Raw genomic sequence first — 24,065 nt, 5'->3', positions numbered from 1 at the left:
TTGTAGCAAAAGTAAAGCTAGATCTGAGTATTTTCACGCAAAGGTTACACTTCCCTCCGCCATTGGCCCTCCCCCCTTGACCAGTTCATCAGTGTCTAGTAGGATGCCTTGAATATGTTTTGGGAATGGCTCAGAGCTTGGCGACCCTCAATGCAGTTTCACATTCAGTTCCCACGCCAGGTGTCCTTGAAGGCTGGTTTATGCCAGTTTGGCACCTCTGGTTCTTGTCTCCCCTCTCCCATTGTTTGTCTTCTCATTCCCAGACCCACACGTTACAACCCCAAATTCCTTCCCCTTTCCTTGCAATTTATGGCAGGATGCCAGTGAAGTGAAGAATCTGGAGATGGTGGACCTGATAAGTAGTTTCACAGATAGTCTTTATTGGTGAAATGGTTTCATGTGTGATAATATGGTTCATGAAACATAAACACATTTTCATTGTCTCCAACATCTGTATCTGGAGGTCATTTCACTAATATGATTTATATTTAGAAGCAGGTACAGACTTGGGCAGGCCAGTATAATTTCTTCAACTAATTTGACTGGTCTTCTTTTGAACATTTCTCTTGGTCCTGGAAATTGATTCGTAGAATTCTCAGCCTTTGTAGCTAGCTCAGCCAGGAGGGAAGTTGGAAAAAAAAAGAGTGCAACAAAACAAAGAGAAGAGAAACATAAAGAGAGGGGGAGGGGGTAAAAAACAGCTGGTGCAAACACTACTATCATATTTCTCTGACAATCCTTCCCCACAAAGGAATGGGCTTTTGACAGAAGAAGGTCTACTCCAAGTGCATACAGAATCAATTTCCCTAGCCTCTTTCTTATTCTCTTCTTGTTGCAATTTTCTGAAACATCTTTGCTGTTTCTTCTCTCAAAATCCCCAGTTCCTTTTTCTCCCCTTAAATATTTGGTCTTCCCATTTTTTTCTATGGCTAAGCCAACAATATTAATGTGCCTTTTACCTGAACCTTCTATGCAGAGTAGCTGTACTCTTGAAAAAAATAAGCTTCACACCAGTTCTGTTTACATTGCATTCCAGATAGGAGGACACATGCATTTTCCTGGCAAATGTTGTATCCTGAGTTGGATATATTACTTCCCCAAAAGCTTTATGACCTGGATTGACAATGAAGAAACTGTCTTTGTCAAGGGTTAACACAGTAATTGGACTCAGATTAGAAAGATAGAGCATTAGAAATTAAAAACAAGAGCACAGAAAAAAAGCCCACTCAAGTTCCTTATAACTTAGAATGTTTCTAATATTACACAATTACTTGCCAAGCAATACTAAATGTATGAAATTAGAAGCAAAACATTTGGAGGCTTTTACAAATCGTTGTGCAACCGTCTAAAACAGGGGTCTCCAACCTTGGCAACTTTAAGACTTGTGGACTTCAACTCCCAGAGTTCCTCAGCCAGGTTTGGTTTCTCAGAACTCTGGGAGTTGAAGTCCACAAGTCTTAAAGTTGCCAAGGTTGGAGACCCCTGCTCTAAAATGCTCTTTGCTTTGCCTTCTTAATAGTTATATTTTTGCCTTGGTTATAGCTTTTACCGTTTAGTTATGGAACCAGAACTTTCTGTGGGGTCCAATAATTTCTTTCCTCTTTCATCTGGAGCAACCTTCCTTGAAGTTCCAGAATCTCTTCTTCTGACACTAAACATGGCAACTCCAGAAAGTTGGTTGGTTGAAGCTGTGAGCAGTTCTTATGACCTTGACAACATTCATTTAAAAGATGTAAGTACTAATTCTTAAACATATTGTACAAAAAGTTGTAATAGCCCCCCCCTCCCCGCAAATTATTTTGTTTCACTTTTCAGAAATTTTAGGGCTTGTATTTTTCTTTTAAAACTTTTATTCCAGATATGGAGAATGCATAATGTTTGAAAAATACTTATCCTGTTACCTTAACTACATTTATTTAAAGTGGTGCTCACCCCCCTGATAACAGCTTCATTGGCAAAATAACCAGAAATTATGAATAGAATTTGAAGGTTGTTTGTATAAATTTATTGGCTGCCCAACTCCAGCGGACTCTTGACAGCATACAAAACCAGAAAAAAAGATAAAATCAGACAGACAGCCCAGACTAAAACGATGTGATAAGCAATAAAAGCAACAATACAAAACAGAAGCATTCAAGAAGCCATGAACATCAACCCAGGCCCGAGACCAAAAGTAGATTTTCAAAGCTTTCCAGAACTCCCTTATCTTGGGGGGGAGGTGTTACTCCCTTATCTCGGGGGGAGGGATGCAATAGAGGAGGCACACCAGTGGTGGGTTGCCCCCGGTTCAGACCAGTTCTTGCAAACCGGTAGTAAAATCGGGGGCAGGCTCCGCCCACCCACCTGGATGTTATCATAGACGATCTGTGAATGCGCGATCCCATTGAGAACTGGTAGTAAAGATAAGTAGAACACCCCCCTGAGGCACACTTCCTAGATTCAACAAGATGACAATGTTAAATGGAGGGGACCTGCAGTGCACCCACTTTGCTGAAACAATTTTTTTTTTTAATTTGATTTATATGCCGCCCTTCTCCAAAAACTCAGGGCGGCTTACAATGTGCTCAGCAATAGTCTTTATCCTTTTGTATATTTATACAAAGTCAGCTTATTGCCCCCACAACTGGGTCCTCAATTTACCTACCTTAGAAAGGATGGAAGGCTGAGTCAACCTTGAGCCTTGGCGAGATTCGAACCTGCAGTAATTGCAGGCAGCTGGTCTTAATAACCAGTTTAATAACAGGGTTCCTTAAACCACTGTACTACCAAGGCTCTTTGGTAATTTGATACAAGCGGTCTTGTGACATCCAGATTTCAGACGATGTTACTCAACTCAGTTTTTTTTTATTACGGAAAGCTAAGGTACAGCATAAGAGAGATGTGGTGGCTCAGTGCCTAAGATGCTGAGCTTGTCGATCAGAAGGTTGGCAGTTCAGTGGTTCGAATCCCTAGTGCTGTGTAACAGGGTGAGCGCCCGTTATTTGTCCCAGCTTCTGCCAACATAGCAGTTCGAAAGAACGTAAAAAATGCAAGTAGAAAAATAGGGACCACCTTTGATGGGAAAGTAACAGCGTTCCATGTGCCTTTGGCATTTAGTCATGCTGGCCACATGACCACCGAGACGTCTTCAGATAACGCTGGCTCTTCGGCTTTGAAACGGAGATGAGCACCGCCCCCTAGAGTCGGGAACGACTAGCATATATGTGCAAAGGGAACCTTTACCTTTACCTATAAGCACTGAGCAACAATAATACATCTGTGGCCTTAGCAAGTGTAAACGCTCTGTGTATGGCTATGTCCAATACTTCCGACTCTTCATGCATGGCTTTTCAAAAGAATATGCATTTTCACAGGTAGAAGGAGTGGTTTCAGCTGAGTATGAATTGGAATATTTGTTGCTGGAAGGACATTGTTATGATGTGAGCACCAGAAAGCCACCTCGGGGATTGCAGTTCACTCTTGGAAGAAGGAATAATCCTTTCAAAGTCGATACCATTGTGATGGCCAACTTGGTAAGTGCTGGCTAAGGCAGGAGAATATGCATGGTAATTTATGCAAATGCTCATGGTTCTTATCTACTATGCCTGCTAGTATTATTAATGGTGTGGTCTATTACTGTTTGAATCTTATAGCTTGTCTTGCCAAGAAGGGATTGTTTATGGAATAACATCAGAGACACTGAAAACTGAAACTGAAGCGTTTAAATCAGTGGGTCTCAACCTTCCTAATGCCGTGACCCTTTAATACAGTTCCTCATGTTGTGATGACCCCCAACCATAAAATTATTCCTAAGGCCATTGAAAATATGTGTTTTCTGATGGTCTTAGGCGACCCCTGTGAAAGGGTTGTTCGACCCCCAAAGGGCTCCCGACCCACAGGTTGAGAACCACTGGTTTAAATGCTTAAAATCTACGCTTGTGGATGCCACTTTTAAATTAGGGAAGTTGGCCATCTGAATTAATAAATTACATGACATCAGAATATAATATTATAATAAAAGGTATGATGTCACTTTAACCATGTCATTAAATATATCCTGAGCAGGCTATCTAAGAATGATGTAACCATGTAATCCACAGATGTCAAACTTGATCGCGTCACATGACATATTGTGACATATCATGATGTTTTTTGCCTTTGCTGAGATAGGGTGGGTGTGGCCTGCATGTGATGTATCCAGTATGTGGGCCACCAGTTTGACAGGCCTGATATAATCAGATGTAGTACTTGTGGCTCTAGGATCACATGACTGTCCTATCCCCAAAGTCTTGAGAGGCTTTTGAAAATTTGTTGCAAAATAGCAATAGCAATAGCACTTAGACTTATATACCACTACACAGTGCTTTACAGCCCTCTCTAAGCAGTTTACAGAGTCAGCATATTGTCCCCAACAATCTGGGTCCTCATTTTACCCACCTCGGAAGGATGGAAGGCTGAGTCAACCTTGAGCCTAGTGAGATTTGAACTGCCAAATTGCAGGCAGCCGGCAGTCAGCAGAAGTCGCCTGCAGTACTGCACTCTAACCACTGCGGCACCGTGGCTCAAATGGTGGGATTCAGGACTGTTAATGCACCCTGTGCACTGAATGGCTGATTTTAAGTGCTGCATGTCTACAATGAAACATTCATAGTTCACATGTTTTGGTCCATGTCGAGAATGATACTGTTGGCCTCTACACAGGCTGAAGTGGGTCTAAACTGTTTAAGAAATGGAAAACTTTAAGAAATGGAAATGGAAAATTCCAGACTTCTTGTGATTGAAATAGGGGAACACACTCCCCCAAAGTCATTGGCTTCCAGTGAAAAGAAAAGCAGTCTGTTAATTCTAGTATCTGAAAAATCTACTTTCTCACTTGAAGTGAAAGAGATTTGATCTTTTGATTCAAGATCCAGCATCAGAATCTAATTTAGATCATTTCTTCTTAGTGTTCCATGTAGATCAAGGAGACCAAGTTCAAGTTCTCACTCAATCATGGACTAGTCATTTTTTGTCAGTGAATCTCCATCTCAGGATTGTTGTGTGAATAAAATGAGGAGAGACCATGTTGAACTCGTAGAGAAAATGTATAAACGTAATAACGACAATATAAAAGAATACTAAGACAATGCTTGTGCATGTATTTGCCTTAATTAAGAAGCAAAATCCAAACAGAAAGGGTAGATTTCACCGTTTGGCATCTGTTTGAGGAGTTAGTTCCTGGTATGACGTTCCTAAATCCACTAAAACTTTTGGTTTGTTTGTTTGTTTGCTTCTTTTGCAGGGATATTTTCAATTAAAAGCCAACCCAGGGTCTTGGATTTTGAGATTACGTGAAGGAAGATCTGAAGAAATTTATGAAATATTTCAGTAAGACATAATTATAGTCTAACAGTTGTAAATATAAAACATATTTTATGTTAACTTGAAGATAAAGAAGAGGGGTGAAGAGAAATAGTTTGAAGACAGCAGCAGAAGATACTGTTCATTTTTCAGATTCCAGAGATACATCAAAGTTGGCATTTTCGACAAATTTTTATCGAAACAAAAGTTTTTTATTTTTTATATTCAAACAACCAAACATTACACAATCAATTATCATACATCATTTTATCCCCACCCAAGTCCCCCCTTCCCAATTCACCCCCCCGACTTCCCAGAGCAAAAACAGGATATAGCATTTAACAAACATAAACTAAAATATGCTAACTATTACAGAATTCAAAACTCTCTCACACTTGTTAACTCCCCTTTTAAAAATTATACTTCAACCTTTCTTTTATAAATTCTCTTATCACATTTCACATTTGTAAAAAAAAAACAAAACACCATAATCTTATTTTAAACATTTTAAAATCTCTTAATACATTAGCAGAACATTCTCCAAAATATAAATTTCAAAACTTTCAAAAAGTTATCCATTATATTTTAAGTTATCCACCTTTAAACTTCAATACCTTAAAACTACCATAAAATTCAAAAGTTATCCAACTTTAATTAAATCTTTTAACATCATGAGACAATCTCCAAAATATGACCAGACTTTCTTTCTTTCTATATTTTTTCCAGTCCTTCTTCTATAATTCTTTCTTCTTCAGCATTGCTCCTCCCCCTGCTTTTATTTTCAAAAATTTTTGGGTTTGAAATTGTAATTGGTATGTCTTAGGAATTCGTTCTCTTCTTGGAATTGTTTCCTTTAATTTGAAGCCCCCATTTCGACTCTTCCTGCATTTGTAATCCATCAGTTCGTTCCTTATATATTGATTCTGTCTGTAGAGCCAAAATTTGTCAAAATATTTATCAACCTGCAGTAAAGAGTCTTCTTGCTGTTTCTCAGTTAATTGAATGGAAGCCTCTTCCAGAACCTGTGTTTTCGATATAATAACCTCCATTTTAGCCCCAGCAATGTCTCTTCTATCCTCCAAAGGTGCATTGTCCTGATTAATTTTTTCCTCTTTTCCAGCCAGCAAGTCATTATTATTCCCCAATTTAAAATCTTGAATAGTTCTTTTAATTATCTGTCTTATCTCAGCAGTAAAAGATTTTAAAAGGTCTTTTAAGTCCTTCACAGTCATTACTTGTAGGTTTGCTGACTCATATAATCCATCTTTAATTTCAGCCATTTTTCAATTGTCCCTTTATGTTTGTATTAATTCGGCTATCAGGTCATTAACTCCAATTATTTCCAAGCAAATTAGAGATAATAAGTTAGTTAAAATCAATACCACAGTCTTTTCTATTCCACTTCCACTTTAAATCTTTTTCTTGAATAACCCGATAGCTTTAACAATGTTACTGATGTTAACGAGGACTTTCACTTATAAGTTTCATTTTCACACCCTAAGGCGCCATCTTTTTTTTTTAAAACGGAGTTAACATACAATACTTGCATTTTTAGTCTCCTGGATTATTATTATTATTATTATTATTATTATTATTATTATTATTATTATTATTATTATTATTATTTATTGAATTTCTATACCGCCCTACTCCCGAAGGACTCAGGGCGGTGCACAGCCATGAAATAAAACACATAAATATACAAAATTTAAAATCGAATAAAATGGATTAAATAAATTTGGCTGAATTAATACCCATAATTTAAAAATACCCATATTTTAAAATCCATTAAAATTTAGAATTTACACTTAAAAGGGAGAAGATTTAGGCGAGGCCAGCTTGATGAAATAAAAGCGTCTTCAGCTCGCGGCGGAAGGTGCGCAGATCCGGAATCCTCCGTATCTCTGGGGGGAGCTCATTCCAGATCGTCGGCGCCCCCACAGAGAAGGCTCTCAGATTAACTCTGCCAGCATCCAAAATCCAAAATCCAAATTCTTTATAATCCTTTTAATTGCTTGCTTGCTTTAAGCAGACTCGTCCCGGCTCCGGAGCTTTGAAGGGCTTTCAGGGAGCTCTCACCCTGCAAACCCCAGGTTTAAAAAAAAAAAAGCCTGGGGGTCTAGGGGAGCTCTGCCCAGACCCTTCTGCTCTTCTCTCCCCCTTTTCCCTGGGAGAGAGTTTTAAAGCCACTAGACAGCTGATTTTCGCTGTTCTAGCGGCTATACAGAGTCACGGGGCTGGAGCTCCTAAAAGGAGCTCCGTCGGCGTTTCGCGGAGCCACCGGAAGTCCTCATTTTCGACAAATTTGATATGCTCTGCATTTTCTCCTTTTACTGAGGTTTCCTAAACATTTCTAACTTAGACATGACCCTTTTGCTCCATTTTCTGTTTCACCATTTCATTCCATGCAGGAATTTAATTATTTAGTACAGCTGTAGTACAACTCTTAATAATAGCCAACTTGGCCGATGGCAGGAAATGCTGGGACACAAGAGTTAAGCAACATCAGAAGTCTACAGCTTTTCCATTTAGTTTGAAGACAAGTCTAGAATGAAAGCCAGGTTGGCCAGGAGCTGCCATGGCTGAGACAACTCTCAATGGTCCAGCCTATAAGGCTGATAATCAGGAATACAGCAAGTTGTACTTCAGCAGCTTCTGGCAAAGTTTCATAGCAAAATTGAGAATCAAAATGTAAATATAAATGAATAGCATTGGAGTGGAGTGGAAGGCACCTTGGAGGTCTTTTAGTCCAACCCCTTGCCCAAATCATTGTCCAATCTTTCCTTGAAAACCTCCAGCAAAGGAGCACCCACAAGTTTGGTAATCAACCTCTTCCTCTTCATCACAAATATATAACTGATACCTAAAAATTACATAAAACCTTTTAGCCTTCTGGAAGGCCATAAAAATCTTGCTCTGCCCTCAAGCATTGGGCTAGGATGGGGTTTGAGTCAGTAATCTGGTTGGTCTGACAAGTGGCAGGAAGGGTTGTTCTATTTTTATTTTTTATTGATTGCTATGAGTCATCTATGATCACTATGGGAGATGGTTTTATAAGCTCAATAAATAAATAAAATCAGAACCTTTTTTAAAGTAGAGAGTAAGATAAGATGAAATGGGAGTGGTGTAAAATTACTTATTGGTCATGGCTTAGGTTTGTAGAATTTGACTATTCTTAAGTCAAAATTTAGGTTCTCTCTTTTTAAGGCTACAGTGTTATTTGGCTTATTTTGCAGATAGTTTTATAGTTATCTGGTACAGTATACTGTATGTGCTAGGGTCTAGGACTGAAATGAAGATGTGTATGAATGTGTGTAAGCTTTATGTGTATGCACACCCTCATATTACCTCTTCCCTTCTTTCTCTCTCCTCACACAAATAAACTTAACAAAGATACACACACATAAATTTAACAAAGTACAGCTTACAACCAAGCGCTTCTTGAGACTCAAACATGTAAGCATTTGGTTGGTGCCTTACATGGGTCAGTCTGACACTAGAAATTCATTTGCTTTTTGCCTTCTATTTTGAAAGTTTTCTTTGTAATAAATACTCTGTCCTTTAGACACTTATGGTGATGTTATTCATGACAAGATCATAAGTTAGAAGAAGCTGCACTTGTTAACTAGAATCTTTATGCTGTGTTGCTAAGATTGATGGCAGATTTAAATTTGGAATCTCAAGTGACAGGATTTCAGTTTGATCATTGTGATTCCCTTGCAACTAAATCTAGAGTTTGTTTGTTTATTTATAATTTTATTAGGCACCTTCAGAGTTTGAACTAGGAATTCTGCAAATTGGACATAGGTTGCCTCCTCCTTGTATTGTCTTGGGAATCAGCTAATTTCCCCAAATTAACTTCCTTCTATATTGCTCTGTGAGTTACTGCATTCTATCAGTTGATGTCCTTTGCTTACTACAGACCAACTTTTCAGGGAAGAAGTTCCATAATTGAGATGAAATAGTAGAGGCCTCCTTAATACCAACTATTAAATTTCTCATTTTGGTGACACTTATTTCCATGGTCAACTGATGCAGTAAGATTCAGCTTTTAACATTTGGGTTCTAAAATGGAAACCAGCAGTCAAAAACAAAGTGGAGTCGTTTCCACAAAAGAGTTTCCTAGAATCCTAGAATATAAAGATTCGAAGAGAGTTTGGGGATTCAAGTCAGTGCAGGAACCTGCACTGGTCAGTGCAGGAACCTTCCCCAATGGCCTTTCAGCCTCTATTTCATCCCCTTGGTTGAAGAACAGACCACCATTTCCAAAGCTCTCTACATGGGGCTCCCCTTGAGGAGCACTCAGAGGCTCCAACTGGTGCAGAGTGCGGTCGCGCGGGTGGTGACGGGAACGACGTGGCGCTCCCATGTAACACCTCTCCTGCGCGAGCTGCACTGGCTCCCGGTGGTTTTCCGAGTGCGCTTCAAGGTTTTGGTTATCACCTTTAGAGCGCTCCATGGCTTAGGACCTGGTTATTTACGGGACCGCCTGCTACCACCAATAGCCTCCCACCGACCAGTACGCTCCCATAGAGAGGGGCTCCTCCGGGTGCCGTCGGCCAAACAATGTCGACTGGCGGTCCCCAGGGGGAGAGCCTTCTCTGTGGGGGCACCTACTATCTGGAACGAGCTCCCCCCGGAGATACGGAGGATCCCGGATCTGCGTACCTTCTGTCACGCGCTCAAGACTTTCTTGTTTCATCAGGCTGGCCTGACCTAAGTCTTTCCCCTTTTTAAATGGAAATTTTAAATTTGGTTTTAAATTATTGGGGTTTTAAATTTGTTCAGCCAAATTATTTAATTTGTTTTATTCTATTTTAAATTTTGTATTTCTATGTTTTATTCTATGGCTGTTCACCGCCCTGAGTCCTTCGGGAGTAGGGCGGTATACAAATTCAATAAAATAAAAAATAAAATAAAAAAAGCTGGTTTGTAAGATTTCATTCAAAATGAACAGAAAGTGACAAGCTGGAATGTCTTTGTTTTGCTTGACTCGAGATGTTTGCCTCTTAATTCATTAAGAATCAAGACTTTCTGAAATAACTGATGATATTCCACTAATTGGAATATATGGGTAGCTGCCTCTTTTATCTCTCACTTCAGCACCTGCCTTTTTCAGTGTTGTTTTAAAAATAAGTGAACTGGAAATAGTTTAAAATGGGTTAAAAACAAGCAAACTTTGGGGGCGGGGGGGGGAATAATTTGTCATGTTTCATATTGAACCAATTTTACTTTTCCCAAACCACAATTTCTTAAATACTTGCCTGTGCTAAAATGAATAGAGCTATAGTAATTAATGTACCTTCCCTCTATTTCAGGGATGTCAAACTTGCGCCCACAGGCCAGATGCATCATGCGCTGGTCATGCCCACCCCCAGTTTAGTGAAAGGGGAAAAAGTCACAATACATCACGTGACAACAACATGATGCTGCGAGTTTGACACCCATTCTACAGAAGATTACAGATGATCCTTGATTTATGACCACAGCTGAGCCCAAAATTTCTATTGCTAAATGAATTTTGCCCCATTTTACAACCTTTCTTGTCAAAGTTGATGAGTGAATCATTGAAGTTGCTAAATTAGTAACACGGTTGTTAAGTGAATCCGGCTTCCCCATTGACTTTGCTTGTCCGAAGGTTGCAAAAGGTGATCACATGACCCTGGGACACTGCAATTGTCATAAATATGATTCAGTTGCCGAGCATCCAAGTTCTGATCATCTAACCATTGGGAGGCAGCAATGGTTGTAAGCGTGCAAAACGGTTATAAGTCACTTTTTTCAATGCCATTGTAACTTTGAACAGTCACTAAATGAGTGGTTATAAATCAGGAATTAGCAGTATCTGTCTGCAGGTCTTTTCTGATTATCATCCTTGTCATCATCCCAAATTTCATGTACTTCCATAAGATCTTATTTGCCACATATATACTGATACATGACTCTCTTATGAGGAAAAGATTCCAAAATGGCAGTGAAATCATACATATTTTGCAATGCCCAAAAGCCTCATTCGCTTAATAATCTCAAGAGCCTCATTCTCAATTCTTCTTCATGACTTTCTTAAATCTAAGCCTCTTGATGATTATTTTCTTCACAGTGTGTTTTTCTACCACTTAGGTTTTTTGACTGGGGGGGGGGGAGGGGGCTGTGAGTGTTGTGATAATTACAACAGTAATTATTATATCTAATTTTTATTTGAAGATAACTTACTTTCTTTCCTCTCTAGGCACGAAGGAACAGATTCTTCTGGAAGTCAAGAAGAAGTTATTGTAGTTTTAAATAGTTTTAGAAGCAAAATCATCAGAATCCAGGTACGTACACTGGCAAATTAAGATTGAAATGCTTAGATGATTGATAAATTAAGTCAACATTGAATGTGATTAATAATAGAAATTGCTGACTGTTTTGTCTATGCTGTAAATATTGTTTGGTTGGATGTGTAGGTACAGAAAAAACCTGACAGTGAAAATGAAGATCTCCTGAATGAAGTAACAACAGAAGAGGAGGAGGATTCCATGGCCAGGTAAAATGGTTGGACTTTACTTGGGTCTTGAGATGAGAGATGAGAGTGAGAGACACAGAGAGAGAGAGAAAGAATGATACAAAGAGAGAGAGAGAGAGACAGAGAGAGAAAGAGAAATATAGACAGAGGCAGAGAAAGAGAGAGAGAGAGATAAGAGAGAGAGATACCTGTTTCCTGTAGAAAATAAAACATTGGGAGCCACAAAACCTGGGTAGGCATGGCTGGGGAGGGGATGTCATGTACTGTAACTGGGTGGGAGTCGAGTTGGCCATGTCCACCCAGGTTTTGTGGCTCCTGGTGTTTTGTTTTCTGTGGGAAACAGGTCAAATGGCTCTTTTGAGTGTTTAAGGTTGCAGAAACAGGCGGCAAAGCTAAGTGCCTGAAGGACCCCATCCTGTCACTGGGAGTCCAGGTGCTTCAGCGAGCGATGCACTGGATTCATATTAGTGGTCCACGGGATTTAAAATTATGAATTTAGTTGTCCCTGAGGTCTGAAAGGTTGGTGACCCCTAGAATAGGAGATACCTGCCTCAACAACAGTAACTGTGAGAGGGAACTAAGTGTCCTAGTGGACTGTCACTTAAATATGAGCTACCAACGTGCTGCAGCTGCCAAAAAAGCCAATGCAAATCCTAGGCTGCAACAACAGAGGGCTAGCATCAAGATCACAAGAAGCGATAGTACCATTTTATAATGTATTAGTGAGACCACACTTGGAATATTGCATCCAGTTCTGGTCACCACAATACAAAAACGATTCTGAGACCCTAGCAGGAGTGCAGAGAAGAGAAACAAAGATGATGAGTCTTGAGGCTATGATGAACAGTTAAAGGAACTCGGTATGTCTACCCCAGGGGTCAGCAACCTGCGGGTCTGGAGCTGCATATGCCTCTTTCACCCCTCTGCTACGGCTCCCTGTCACTCAAAATATGCATCACAACCGCCAATGTGCGACACCTGCCGGCACGTGGTTTATCGAGCTTTTCAAACCCCGTTAGCTTTCAACCCCATGGATAAATCCAAGAAAAGAAAAGTTTCAGAAGAAAACAGAAAGTTTAATTCAATTACAAATGCTAGTTTTGTGGCCGCTCAAGAAATAGTCAGGCACAGGAAGGGTTTTGTGGCTCCCGGTGTTTTCTGTGGGAAACAGATCCAAATGGCTCTTTGAGAGTTTAAGGTTGCAGACCCCTGGGCTAGCCTAACAAAGAGAAGGACTGGGGTGAAATGTTAGCTGTCTTCGAGTACTTAAGGGGCCGTTACAGAAAATGGGAGTTGACTTATTTTACAAAGCACCTGAGAGCAGGAAAAGAAGCAATCTGTGGAGGCTCTTCAAAGAAAGATTCAACCTGAAACTAAGGAAAATTTTCCTGATAGTGAAAACGTTTAATCAATTGGGACAGCTTGCCTCCCGGAGATGTGGGTGCTCCATCACAGGAGGTTTTCAAGAAAAGATTGTACATTCATTTGTCCACGATGGAATAAGATCTCCTACTTGGGCAGAGGGTTGGACTAGAAGACTTCCAAGGTTCATTCCAGCCCTATGAGTCGAGTTGAGTCGAGTCCAGTTGGCATTACTGTCAGCCATTGAGGTTCTGATTCAGCGCTTCTCTTGGGAAGAATATCCCACACTTTGGTAAGGGTTGGTTTCAGGTATTGCTTTGAATTAGGATTTGATTTTGGTATTTATATTGCTTCAATCCAAATAACTGTATATAAAGATTCTTGTTTTATTAGAGTAGCATAGAAGCTTAGAAACAATAAATGCATACATACCGACTTTGGAAAATATATAAATTGTGCACCTTACAGTCTTCGTTCCTTTTTTTCTTCTGATATGATTTTTTTCTTTTTTCTTGTTTCAGTAATGCAAGATGATCCCTTTTATATGTCTTAAATACAAACTGAATAAAATATTTTTGAAGTTTTACAGGACGAACTTGGAAAGCAGATCTGGAGAGGAAAATTGATGTATTGAATATATTTTCTGTTGCTTCTGGCCATTTATATGAGCGCTTTTTAAGGTATCTGAAATATTTGGGTGAAGGGGTTGTTGAGTAATGACAGGGTGGCTGACTGTGTATATTCCAATGTACTTTAACCTTGAAACTGATGAAGAATACTTAATGTGGAAGATTTGCATGTAAGGAACTTGTTTAGTTGGTTTTTTAAAGCAAGGTTTGAGTATTTAAACCTTGCTTTATGTTGATTTTATTCTTTTTGAAAAAATGCTATGCAGGATCCAATCTGGGTTTGTCACCGGGACCAGAAGTTTAATCTTCCAAACTTTTCGATTTGTGCTGGAACTTATCCTCAGGGGAAAAAAGTTATTATAAAGTTGCTTTTTGGTATCTCTGTGAAATAGTGCACATATTACTCATGAATGCTATGAATCACTCAAGGCACTTGTGATTGATTATTTTTGTTTTATTATTATTATTCTTGTTTTCCAGAGTTATGATGCTTTCCGTTCTACGCCACACAAAGACACCAGTAAAATTTTGGTTTCTGAAAAATTACCTTTCACCTACATTTAAAGTAAGCACAGTATTTCATTTTTAAAATCCATTGCAATTTTAATCACAACAGATCTTGGCTGTTCTAATTGCAAAGCATCAATGTCAGTTTTAGCTTATTTAAGCATGTTTTGGGAAATCCAATTCTGGTTTTTATTTTACAATAGATTTAACTTAAATAACTTGGAATAATAGTAGTTCTAATTTTGAATTTTTGAAATAGTTTGAAGTTTTGAGGTAGTTCTAGTTTTGATCACAAAAGTAGTGCGTGCTTATTTCGGTAGTTTGAATCTTTTAAGCTCTGTTACATCTGTACTAGCCCTGTCTAAAACAGAGGTGTAGTATTTTTTGCTCCTTTAGGCAAAAGATAATTGGCTTTCCTATTTCATGTACAAAGTTTGACTGGAATGATACTGACCCATCATATCTATAGTCTGTTCAGTAGCTTTTCAGATGTTGGACATCATTCTGTCTTCACTGATGTTCTTCTCCCCAGTCTCTGTCATGTTTGATGACTGCTGTTACCTCAGGAGGTTGGTCCTGTCTTAAGTGCCTCACATAATTCTTATTCCCAATGCCTTTACTTATTCCTGTCAAATTTTAATCAAGCTTTCATTTTTTTTAAAAAAAAGGCTTACTAGTTAAATGTATACTGAATTGTTATTAGAGACATTGTGAACATTTAAACATATTTGAGTTTATGGCCTAATTGCCTTATTGTTGTGACCGAGGCCCAAGTAATGATTACCAAACACAATTCAGTCCTGAACAAATTTATTTTATTAAAACAGCTGAAAATTAATTCATTCTCAGTTTAGTCCAAAACAAATTCTTCATAATCAATCCGTTGGCCTTATCACCAATCTTTAATGTCTTTGGCAACCTGCCAAAGGCTTTTCTTGGCAAAACCCCCACAAAGTTCAAGAGACATTGACAAGAAGCACTGGAATCAACGTTGCTTTTCTACAAAGAACCCAACAGCTCGTTGCTGCTTTTTAAGCCTTATGGGAGTGGCCAATCATTTTCTGGCCTTACTCCCGAGTTGTCCTTTTTGCTTCAGCTGCTCTTGCCTTCTGGCAGCTCTTCGCATGCGTGCACTAGAAACAGGCTCCTCCTGTTCCTCTGCCTCTCTGCTGTCCGCCTCTGGAGGCTCTGGAGTCCACGCATCAGTCCCAGATGGCCCTGGCCCCATCTCTGCCTCCAATGCAGAGCCCTTGTCCGGGCCTTCCCCTGACTCCAGGACTGGCCCATTGTCCTCCCCAGCCTCCTCACTGTCCGACTCCGCTGCCAGCTCTGCAGGCTGCTGTCGGACCACAACAATTATTGCCTTTGCCAGAAGGCAAAATGCAGCTATCAATCTGCTCCTTGAATAACTGCTGTTGTGACATGTATGTGGATAACATGAAAGGCCCTCTGCATGTTCTCATTAATGAGAACATTTCCTCTGCATTGCACAGAGGAAATGTTCTCATTAATGATTGCCAGTTTAATTATAGATTGTAATCATATGGATGATCTGAGGGACAGAGAAGTTGCAAACATTAAGATTAAAACCTGCGAAGACTGGAGCTCTGTTCCCAGGAAAAATAAAACAATTCCAGCAGATAAAGAAAACATTTCCTCTGAAAAAAATCTTGATCATGCAGTACTGTCTTTTTTGCAGAGAGTTCACTCATTACTGACCACATTAAATTAATATCCAGGCATGGAAAATAATATAAGTGAGAATCTGTATATGCATTTTTCATGTGACTTCGACCAATTCATTGTGCCAGGAACAATGAAAATAGAGCTTACCTTCTCTCCATGTCTGTTTTGTAGGCGCTTATACCTCATATGGCTAAAGAATATGGCTTTGATTATGAGCTTGTGCAATATAAATGGCCTCACTGGCTTCATCAAGAGATAGAAAAACAAAGAATCATCTGGGGTTATAAAATCCTCTTCTTGGATGTTCTCTTCCCATTGGCTGTGGAGAAAATAATATTCGTTGATGCCGATCAGGTAACAAGACATGTTAAAATATGGTATTTATGACAGCTTTAATTGACCTTGGTTTCCTTTGTCCATGCTTAACTCTAGATACAGTGGTACCTCGGTACTTGACCTTAATTGATTCCAGAAGGCACAATGAGTACTAAAAGCAATGAGTGCCAAACAAATAAACCATGAGGCTTATCACATGACCCTTTGTTTTATTTGGGAAGGACTTCCTGTCTGCCCCTTTTCCTATGTCAGAAATCTTCCCAGCAAGGCTGACTTCCTGTCCATCTTCTGAGGCTATCCCCCCACTTCCTTTTGCAGCACCCTTCCCGGCATGGCTGACTTTCTGTCTGTTCTCTGAAGCCGTCCCCTTCTTATCATAGTGCATCGAGTACCAAACAAACGACAAGTACTGGGACAAATTATCAAGTCAAAATGTGTCAAGTACCAGATTTGTTGAGTTTTGAAGCAGTCGAGTACTAGGTACCACCATACTCTGTGCCATTTCATATCTTGTGTCATTTGATTCCATCTGTTGGGGAAGTTTGAATGCTTTCTCTCTCCAGTCTCCAAGTTAGACTGGGAAGTAAAAAATACGCTCCCATAGAGAGGGGCTCCTTCGGGTGCCGTCGGCCAAACAATGTTGACTGGCGGCCCCCAGGGGGAGAGCCTTCTCTGTAGGGGCACCTACTATCTGGAACGAGCTCCCCGCGGAGATACGGAGGATCCCGGATCTGCGTACCTTCCGTCGCACGCTTAAGACGTTCTTATTTCATCAAGCTGGCCTGACCTAAATTTTCCCCTTTTTAAATGGGAATTTTAAATTTGGTTTTAAATTATTGGGGTTTTAAATTTGTTCAGCCAAATTATTTAATTTGTTTTATTTCTATTTTAAATTTTGTATTTATATGTTTTATTCTATGGCTGTTCACCGCCCTGAGTCCTTCGGGAGTAGGGCGGTATACAAATTCAATAAAATCAAAAATCAAAAAAATCAAAATGAAGGAGCAAAATTGGCTGAACTTCACCCAGTCCAAATCAGTCCACCTTCACTCAGGTCCCCTTCTTCTTTCTCTTGGTTTTATGGAGGCACTGTATCTCCATTTTTTTCCCTTTCACTTCAGTGATTAATTCATGCTCTTTTTCCATGTTTTTCTTTTGCCCAAATAGCAATCTCCCATGCTGGCATGACTGCCACCAAATGGCTTAGCGGTTTAGTCTTCCATTCTATGGCAGCATTTTGGTCTAAATGTTCTCACATACATACAGACAATATGTGGACTGCCTTGTCATACAGCAGAGATATGTTGTACCACATCTAGCATTTCCTGTTAATGGTAAGGGCAATACCAATCCATGTTTGGTGCATTTTGGCCAGTAGATCCCAAGCATAACGAAACCTGCATTAGCAGAAGCATGCTCACACTATTCTGTACTGTTTCTCTCTTCTCAGCCACTCGAAAGGATATGCAGCATACTGACACACACTTCGATGCTAATTCATTAATTAATATGTAGTAAGTAACATAAACCAATGACCCAACTGAACCTATTTTCAGATATATGGTAGAGCATGGAAAAATTTATCTTAATGAATAAGATGTCTGGTTTAGAAATGTGGAAAATAAATAAATACAGTTGTAATCAATAACTGTATAATCAGGAATTTATAGCCCCCTCTTTATTTTCTTCCAATATTTAGATTGTAAGAAGCGATCTGAAAGAACTCCGGGATCTAAATTTAAGAGGTGCACCTTATGGTTACACTCCTTTCTGTGACAGTCGTAGAGAAATGGATGGCTACCGTTTCTGGAAGTCAGGATATTGGGCTTCACACCTTGGGAAGAAGAAGTATCACATCAGGTAGGAAAAACATGCAAATCTGTTCCTCTTCTCTCTCCATGTACCAATTAATAGCCTTTCTGTCAAAAGTTATGCATTGAAAATCTCACTGTATGGGATTCTCTAAAGGCCACGGCAAACCATAGAAACATCATGTCCTTTTTATGTATTTCAACCAATGATAATAGCAACATTTTGATAATAATCCATTTTTTCAAGGGCAAGAAACAAGTCCTAATGCACTGTTGTAATTTTTTTTTTTTCTGGTTAGTGCGTTATATGTTGTGGACCTGAAGATATTCCGGAAGATTGCTGCAGGGGACAGACTCCGAGGTCAATATCAAGCACTTAGTCAGGATCCAAACAGTTTATCCAACCTAGATCAGGTATGCTGTAGTCCATAATATAAGCTACCAAGAAAAACCTCTGTTAACCCAGGATTTCATTGTGGCTAAAAAGTGCTGAACTGGCATATTTATAGAGCCCTGCTTGTGATGAGCCGGGGCATGACACAAAGGCAAGACAGCCAAAGAACTGATATGAGTCCCTTTATTATCACCAACTGTGCCCCCAATGTCCCTTTCAACTCTCTGGCCTGGAGAGAGCTCTTCCACCAACCTGTAATAGTCTTTGGCTCACAATATTTCAGTCCCAAATGTTGTAAGCAGAAAACTTTCAACTATAAATCCAACAAAGCAAGATAAGGCAATTAATCCGGCAGGGCAGCAAGATAAGTTCCAGAAGTGAAGTAGCACGGCAGTAAATCAAACCGGTTGGAAGGATGCCAGGAACTCAGATAAACACAAGATGAACTCAGCATTTGTTCCCGACAACCGCCCCTCCCATTGCCTGTCCTTTAAACTCCATCAGCAGGTGTGCCTTGTAAAGGGAATCGGGGCCCTTTCCTCCCTCGTAAACCACGCAACCCATGTTGCTCTCTTCTCCGTTCCTCCCTGCACTGCCTAGGATGAGGAGGGGATGGGCCTTGGTCTTCATCTGAACCTCCTCTCCCTTGTTCTACCTCTCCCCTGCTCTGCCCAGCCTGACTTTGCCTTTCCCCAGTTTCTTCCACAGCCAATGGAGCCACACTCTCGCTTTCTGTCAGCTGTTCCTCTTCCCCTCCAGATTCAGACTCCAATAGGGGCATGACACTGCTTGAGAAATGGGTGAAGCCTCATGTTGCTGTGTTTGGGTGTCTTAAGAAAATGTAGGGATACTGTTAATGTACTGTCTGCCCCAGTTGAGGTGATCTTTAGCCTGGCCCTTAACTACTCTAGCCTCTTTTTTGGGAGATTACTGTCCATGCTAAGGTTGCCAATGAAGAGTGGCTCAGAATTCATGTCTATCATGATAACCTCAAGCCTGTTAGAATTCATCTTTATTTAATTTATTTAATTCTTCTATTTAATTGGGCCAAACTATGTTATAATAATAATTTTAATTAGCAATTTTATGATGTTTGTGTATCTATCTTTTTCTTGATTGTACACCGCCTTGAGTCCTACGGGAGAAAGGCGGTATAGAAATATAATAAATAAATAAATAAATAAATCTTTAGCCCCATACTTGCATCATACTAGATTTGGTTTAGCTGCTGCCAATGAAGGAGTTTTCTTCAACTCCATTACTTGATTACCGTGATCACTCTGGTTATCCTTAGACCAATCTTCCAGTACTTGATATATCTTGCCTAGCTTTTATTATTGCATTAATTTTTATTATTGTTGGATTTTTTAAATTTAAATTTTATTTTGGTATTGCTGACTAAATTTTGTATTGTAGTTTTGAGTACGGTATACATTCAAAAGTAAAGTAAAAAGTAACAAAGAAAACTAAGGTAAGGTTATGTGTGATACTTTACCCCCTCTTCCCAAGCAACACCCAAGGTGCTCTTAGAAGGTTGGAATACAAGTTTTGTTCTCCAATATACCTGCATTGTCTGAGCTTGATGGCAATTGTAATTCAACCAGCACAGAAAATATATTAGGTTCAATGGACAGCATATTGTTTTCTGAATAACAATTCTAAATCTTACCTTTTTAGGATCTTCCAAATAACATGATTCATCAGGTGCCTATTAAATCTCTCCCTCAAGAATGGCTATGGTGTGAAACTTGGTGCAGCAATGAATCAAAACAAAAGGCTAAAACCATTGATCTGGTGAGTGGGTGTAAAATGGAGTGAAGTTAGGAAGAGCTGCTATAAGCAGTTTCATAGCAGCATTTTTTTCCCAGTCCCTTGGAATCCTAACTAGCCATAACGTAGATATTTGGGAGTCAAAATTCTGTCTCCATTTTTGTTAGATGTAAAAGTTAACAGCTGAATCATGGAAACCATGAAATCGTGGTACATTGTGGGTCCTGCCTGAATTTGCAGCATTAACAGGATTTATCTCTCAGAGCATCTTGAACTACTGTTCCATATTTCTGTTGTACTTTATATCCCATAGCTTGGAGGAAGAGAGAAGAAAAACCTGATCACACATGGATTAGCCCCATGATGGCGAACCTATGGCACGTGTGCGTGGAGTGGCACACGGAGTCATGTTGCCTGGCACGCGTGGCGTCACCCGTTCCTTTTCCGGGTTTCTGGCGTGCATGCACACACGATGATCAGCTGGCCTTCGTGCGTGCGGCAGTGCTGGAAACTGGAAGAGTATGAACGCCAGCCAGCTGATCAGCGTGCATGCATGTGCGCCAGAACCCCAGAAGACTAGCTGGCTGGCGCACATGCACGCGCCAGAAACCAGAATTTAATCTTCGGGCATGCGCATGCACCCTGGGCAGCTCCTCTTCTGGGTTGCAGTTCAGACGAGCGCGCAGTTCAGAGGAGCCAATCCAAATAGATAGATAGCTGTGGGTTCCAGAGAGCAGGTGACAGATAGTTCTGTTTATAAAAGGAATGCTTTCCAGATGTTTCTGCAGCTTAATAGAGTAGCAATTGGAAAGCATGACAAGTTATTCTCTATAAAATATTAATATCTGATTTTCCCCCAGAATCATTTGCATAATGATTGCCAGTATGTCAGCATAATTCCATTGTGCAATAGTACTGTGGGCAACAAAAATGATGTATACTTTAGAACAGCGGCCCCCTGCCTTTTGGGCACCAGGGACAGGTTCCGTGGAGAGATTTTTCTGTGGACCAGAGGGGGCGTGATTTCGCATGCAGCCTGCATCCCGTGGATGGGGTTTCGCTTGTTTGCGCAGCCTGGTTTCTGGTGTCACGGCCCAATTGCTGGTCCACGAACCGGGAATTGGGGACCCCTGCTTTAGAAGTTTACATTGAGAAGCTGGGGGGCCCTCAGGGTCTAAGTCCTGTGTTGGAGAACAGGGAGATAGCAGAGACTTGGAAAACGAATTTGGTTTGTTTCCCTTTCTCAGCTGTCATTTGGAGCCAGTAGAAATGGAAACATTCTTGATTTACCTTAGGATTTTTTACATTCTGGACTAATTATCTCACATAGTCCATAGCATTTGACATTTTTGATAATGTAACTCATTTACAACTCCCCCCATTTTCATTTTAATACATGTAGTTCTTTTCATGGTTATTTTTCTTTTGTAGCAATAGGGTTTTGTTTCGGACTTTAAATCATGGTAAGCCTTTTTCCTAAAATATATATATTTCAGTGCAACAATCCCAAAACGAAGGAACCTAAACTAGAAGCTGCTATCAGGATTGTTCCTGAATGGACAGATTATGACTCTGAAATACAGAAGTTAATAAATCGCATCAGAAACGAGAAGAAAGACGGGACCCAATTACATCCAAAAGGTGAGACAAAGGAGAAACTTCTGTAGCTCATGAAATTGCCCTGGGAAGAGAAGAGGATTGTTTGGTTTTGTTTTGTTTATCTTCCTTGAAGAGATAACATTGCATGGGTATCTTCTCTAATGTTGTCTCCCTAATCCTATGCAGTTGGTTGGATTCGGAGGGTGGGTACATCCTAAGTGCAGTTCAGCAATCTTAATTTATATTTTTTCACCTTCCGTAAAAATCCCGTTTTCCCAAAAATAAAACATCCCCTGATAATAAGCCCAATCAGGCTTTTGAGCGCATGCACTGAAATAAGCCTCCCCCGAAAATAAGTGCTCCCCGAAAATATTTAAACGCAGTTGGAAATCAGATAAGACGGCAAGAGGAGCCCCATCTTGCTCCACACGCCCCAAAATAAGACCTCCCCGAAAATAAGGCCAAGCGTTTATTTCGAGGTTCAAAAAAACGTAAGACAGGGTCTTATTTTTGGGGAAACACGGTAGTTTCCTATCTCATTACATTGTAGTGGTGGGATGATAGAAAAAAGGAATGGTGAGAGAATGACTTTAACAAAGAGAATACCAGTCAGTTTTAATATTGTCTTGCTTTGTAGTGATGTGCATTCAGAATTAATAATATTAAATTCTTTTACAGAGTCCAAGCATGATGAACTTTAGGAATATTTGTCAATGCCAACCACAGACAGAAAACAAAGACTGCTTTTAATTAATGTAATTGAGATACATTGTGTATTTGTGCAATTTTTTTAAAAAAAAAATGACTTGCACATGGCATGGAACTAACAGACTGTAAAAGATGTCCAGTAAATAAAATGTATTTGGAAATGATGGTATCTGGGTGCCTTTCTATATAGAAAATAAATGGAATCCTTAATGCAGTATTATATTTAAATTTCAAAATGCTTCCTGTAAGGGCTTCTGTAACAATATTTCACACTTAACACAAAACTTGAAATTATTTATTAATCTTTTTATTCAGCCTTCCTCATCACTTTCTGAAAATTCTGTTTCAGTGAGCCCCCTCCCTCTCTCCAGGAGACTCCTGCATCCTGTTCCAGATTTCCCATTATGGAAAAAATATTCACATATATTCACTGTGGTCAAATTTTTCCATCTGCAAAAAGTAACAGAAAAGAGGAAAGCAAACTGAACAAACTTGTGCCATAGATTCTATATTACCTCCCATTATTTAAGTTAGAAAGGATGATTGGGGACAGGTATGGATAATGGTGGTGACATCAGAAGTAATCATTAGCTCTGCATAGTCATTCTAAAATAGCAATCAACTTGCAAAGAGCATTTTAAAAGTATCTTAACTCATTGATAATAAAAACTCTGAGGCTTTATTGAGCAAATACTCTGCTCCTTGAACTCGGAGGGATGTAACTTTGTCATATCATTGAGGAGTTTGAACCCTAAAAATCAGTTCTGATCTCTTTGCTTTTAAAATATTCAGATTGTTCAGAAGCTGTGGTTGGTTGTGCAAAGCTTGTTAACTCAGGTTATCAGGGCTTTACAGGTGGGCCAGAAACACCAAGCAGCCATTACTAGGTTAAGGCATTCTACAATCTGCAAAGATTTCACAGTGATCGTGACAAATTATTCTGTCTCAAACGTATTTATAAATATGATTTTAAAAATCACTGATTCTTCTCGAATGCTCATTTATTTGTTCCATGATGAAAAATGTCAATTAACGAGGAAGCCTGTTTTAGTGTCTTGTGTTTTCTGTGATCTTAAAGGATCTTCCTCAATATATTTAATTATCTCAGCCTTGCTGGGCTCACTGATGATCTCGGGAATAAAGAGGCTGGCAAACCTTTTCAGGCCCCAGAACAGGTTAATTTAATAAAAAAAAAAAATTCTAGAACTCCTGAGCAAGAGGCTGTAATGACTGAAAACACTGTGTTGGGATTAACTCTTATTTGCCTTTAATCTCTCCTTAAATTTTGTAGAACACATTTGAAAAACCCTGCTCTTGAGCTTCCAGCTTAAGCTTGCTGGCCAATTCTTTAGTATAAAGTAGGGCGACAGAGAACGTCAGGAACCATTCAGAAAAGAGACTTTGGTGTGCACACACCTAAAATTTGTATTTGTTTCTTT

At 39.6% G+C, this 24,065-nt stretch overlaps 1 protein-coding gene across 1 annotated transcript in view; it reads left to right on the top strand.

Moving 5' to 3' along the window:
* UGGT2 (UDP-glucose glycoprotein glucosyltransferase 2) overlaps positions 1 to 22,778 on the top strand; it is a 71,256-nt gene extending 48,478 nt beyond the window's left edge. The window contains exons 27-39 of the mRNA XM_070943209.1: positions 1,543 to 1,732; positions 3,354 to 3,512; positions 5,261 to 5,346; positions 11,549 to 11,633; positions 11,766 to 11,845; positions 13,768 to 13,866; positions 14,296 to 14,380; positions 16,180 to 16,362; positions 18,044 to 18,204; positions 18,455 to 18,569; positions 20,227 to 20,343; positions 21,816 to 21,960; positions 22,597 to 22,778. Of these exons, the coding sequence (XP_070799310.1) occupies positions 1,543 to 1,732; positions 3,354 to 3,512; positions 5,261 to 5,346; positions 11,549 to 11,633; positions 11,766 to 11,845; positions 13,768 to 13,866; positions 14,296 to 14,380; positions 16,180 to 16,362; positions 18,044 to 18,204; positions 18,455 to 18,569; positions 20,227 to 20,343; positions 21,816 to 21,960; positions 22,597 to 22,619 (1,528 nt within the window). The 3' untranslated portion in view covers positions 22,620 to 22,778. The remainder of the gene's footprint in view (positions 1 to 1,542; positions 1,733 to 3,353; positions 3,513 to 5,260; positions 5,347 to 11,548; positions 11,634 to 11,765; positions 11,846 to 13,767; positions 13,867 to 14,295; positions 14,381 to 16,179; positions 16,363 to 18,043; positions 18,205 to 18,454; positions 18,570 to 20,226; positions 20,344 to 21,815; positions 21,961 to 22,596) is intronic.
* The last annotated feature ends 1,287 nt before the right edge of the window (positions 22,779 to 24,065 follow it).

The sequence above is a fragment of the Pituophis catenifer genome, unplaced genomic scaffold (genome assembly GCF_029215685.1).
Source record: "Pituophis catenifer annectens isolate HBS135680 unplaced genomic scaffold, rPitCat1.0.hap2 SCAF_4, whole genome shotgun sequence".
In the NCBI taxonomy this organism is placed as follows: domain Eukaryota; kingdom Metazoa; phylum Chordata; class Lepidosauria; order Squamata; family Colubridae; genus Pituophis; species Pituophis catenifer.
This window is presented reverse-complemented; position numbering and strand designations above follow the sequence as displayed.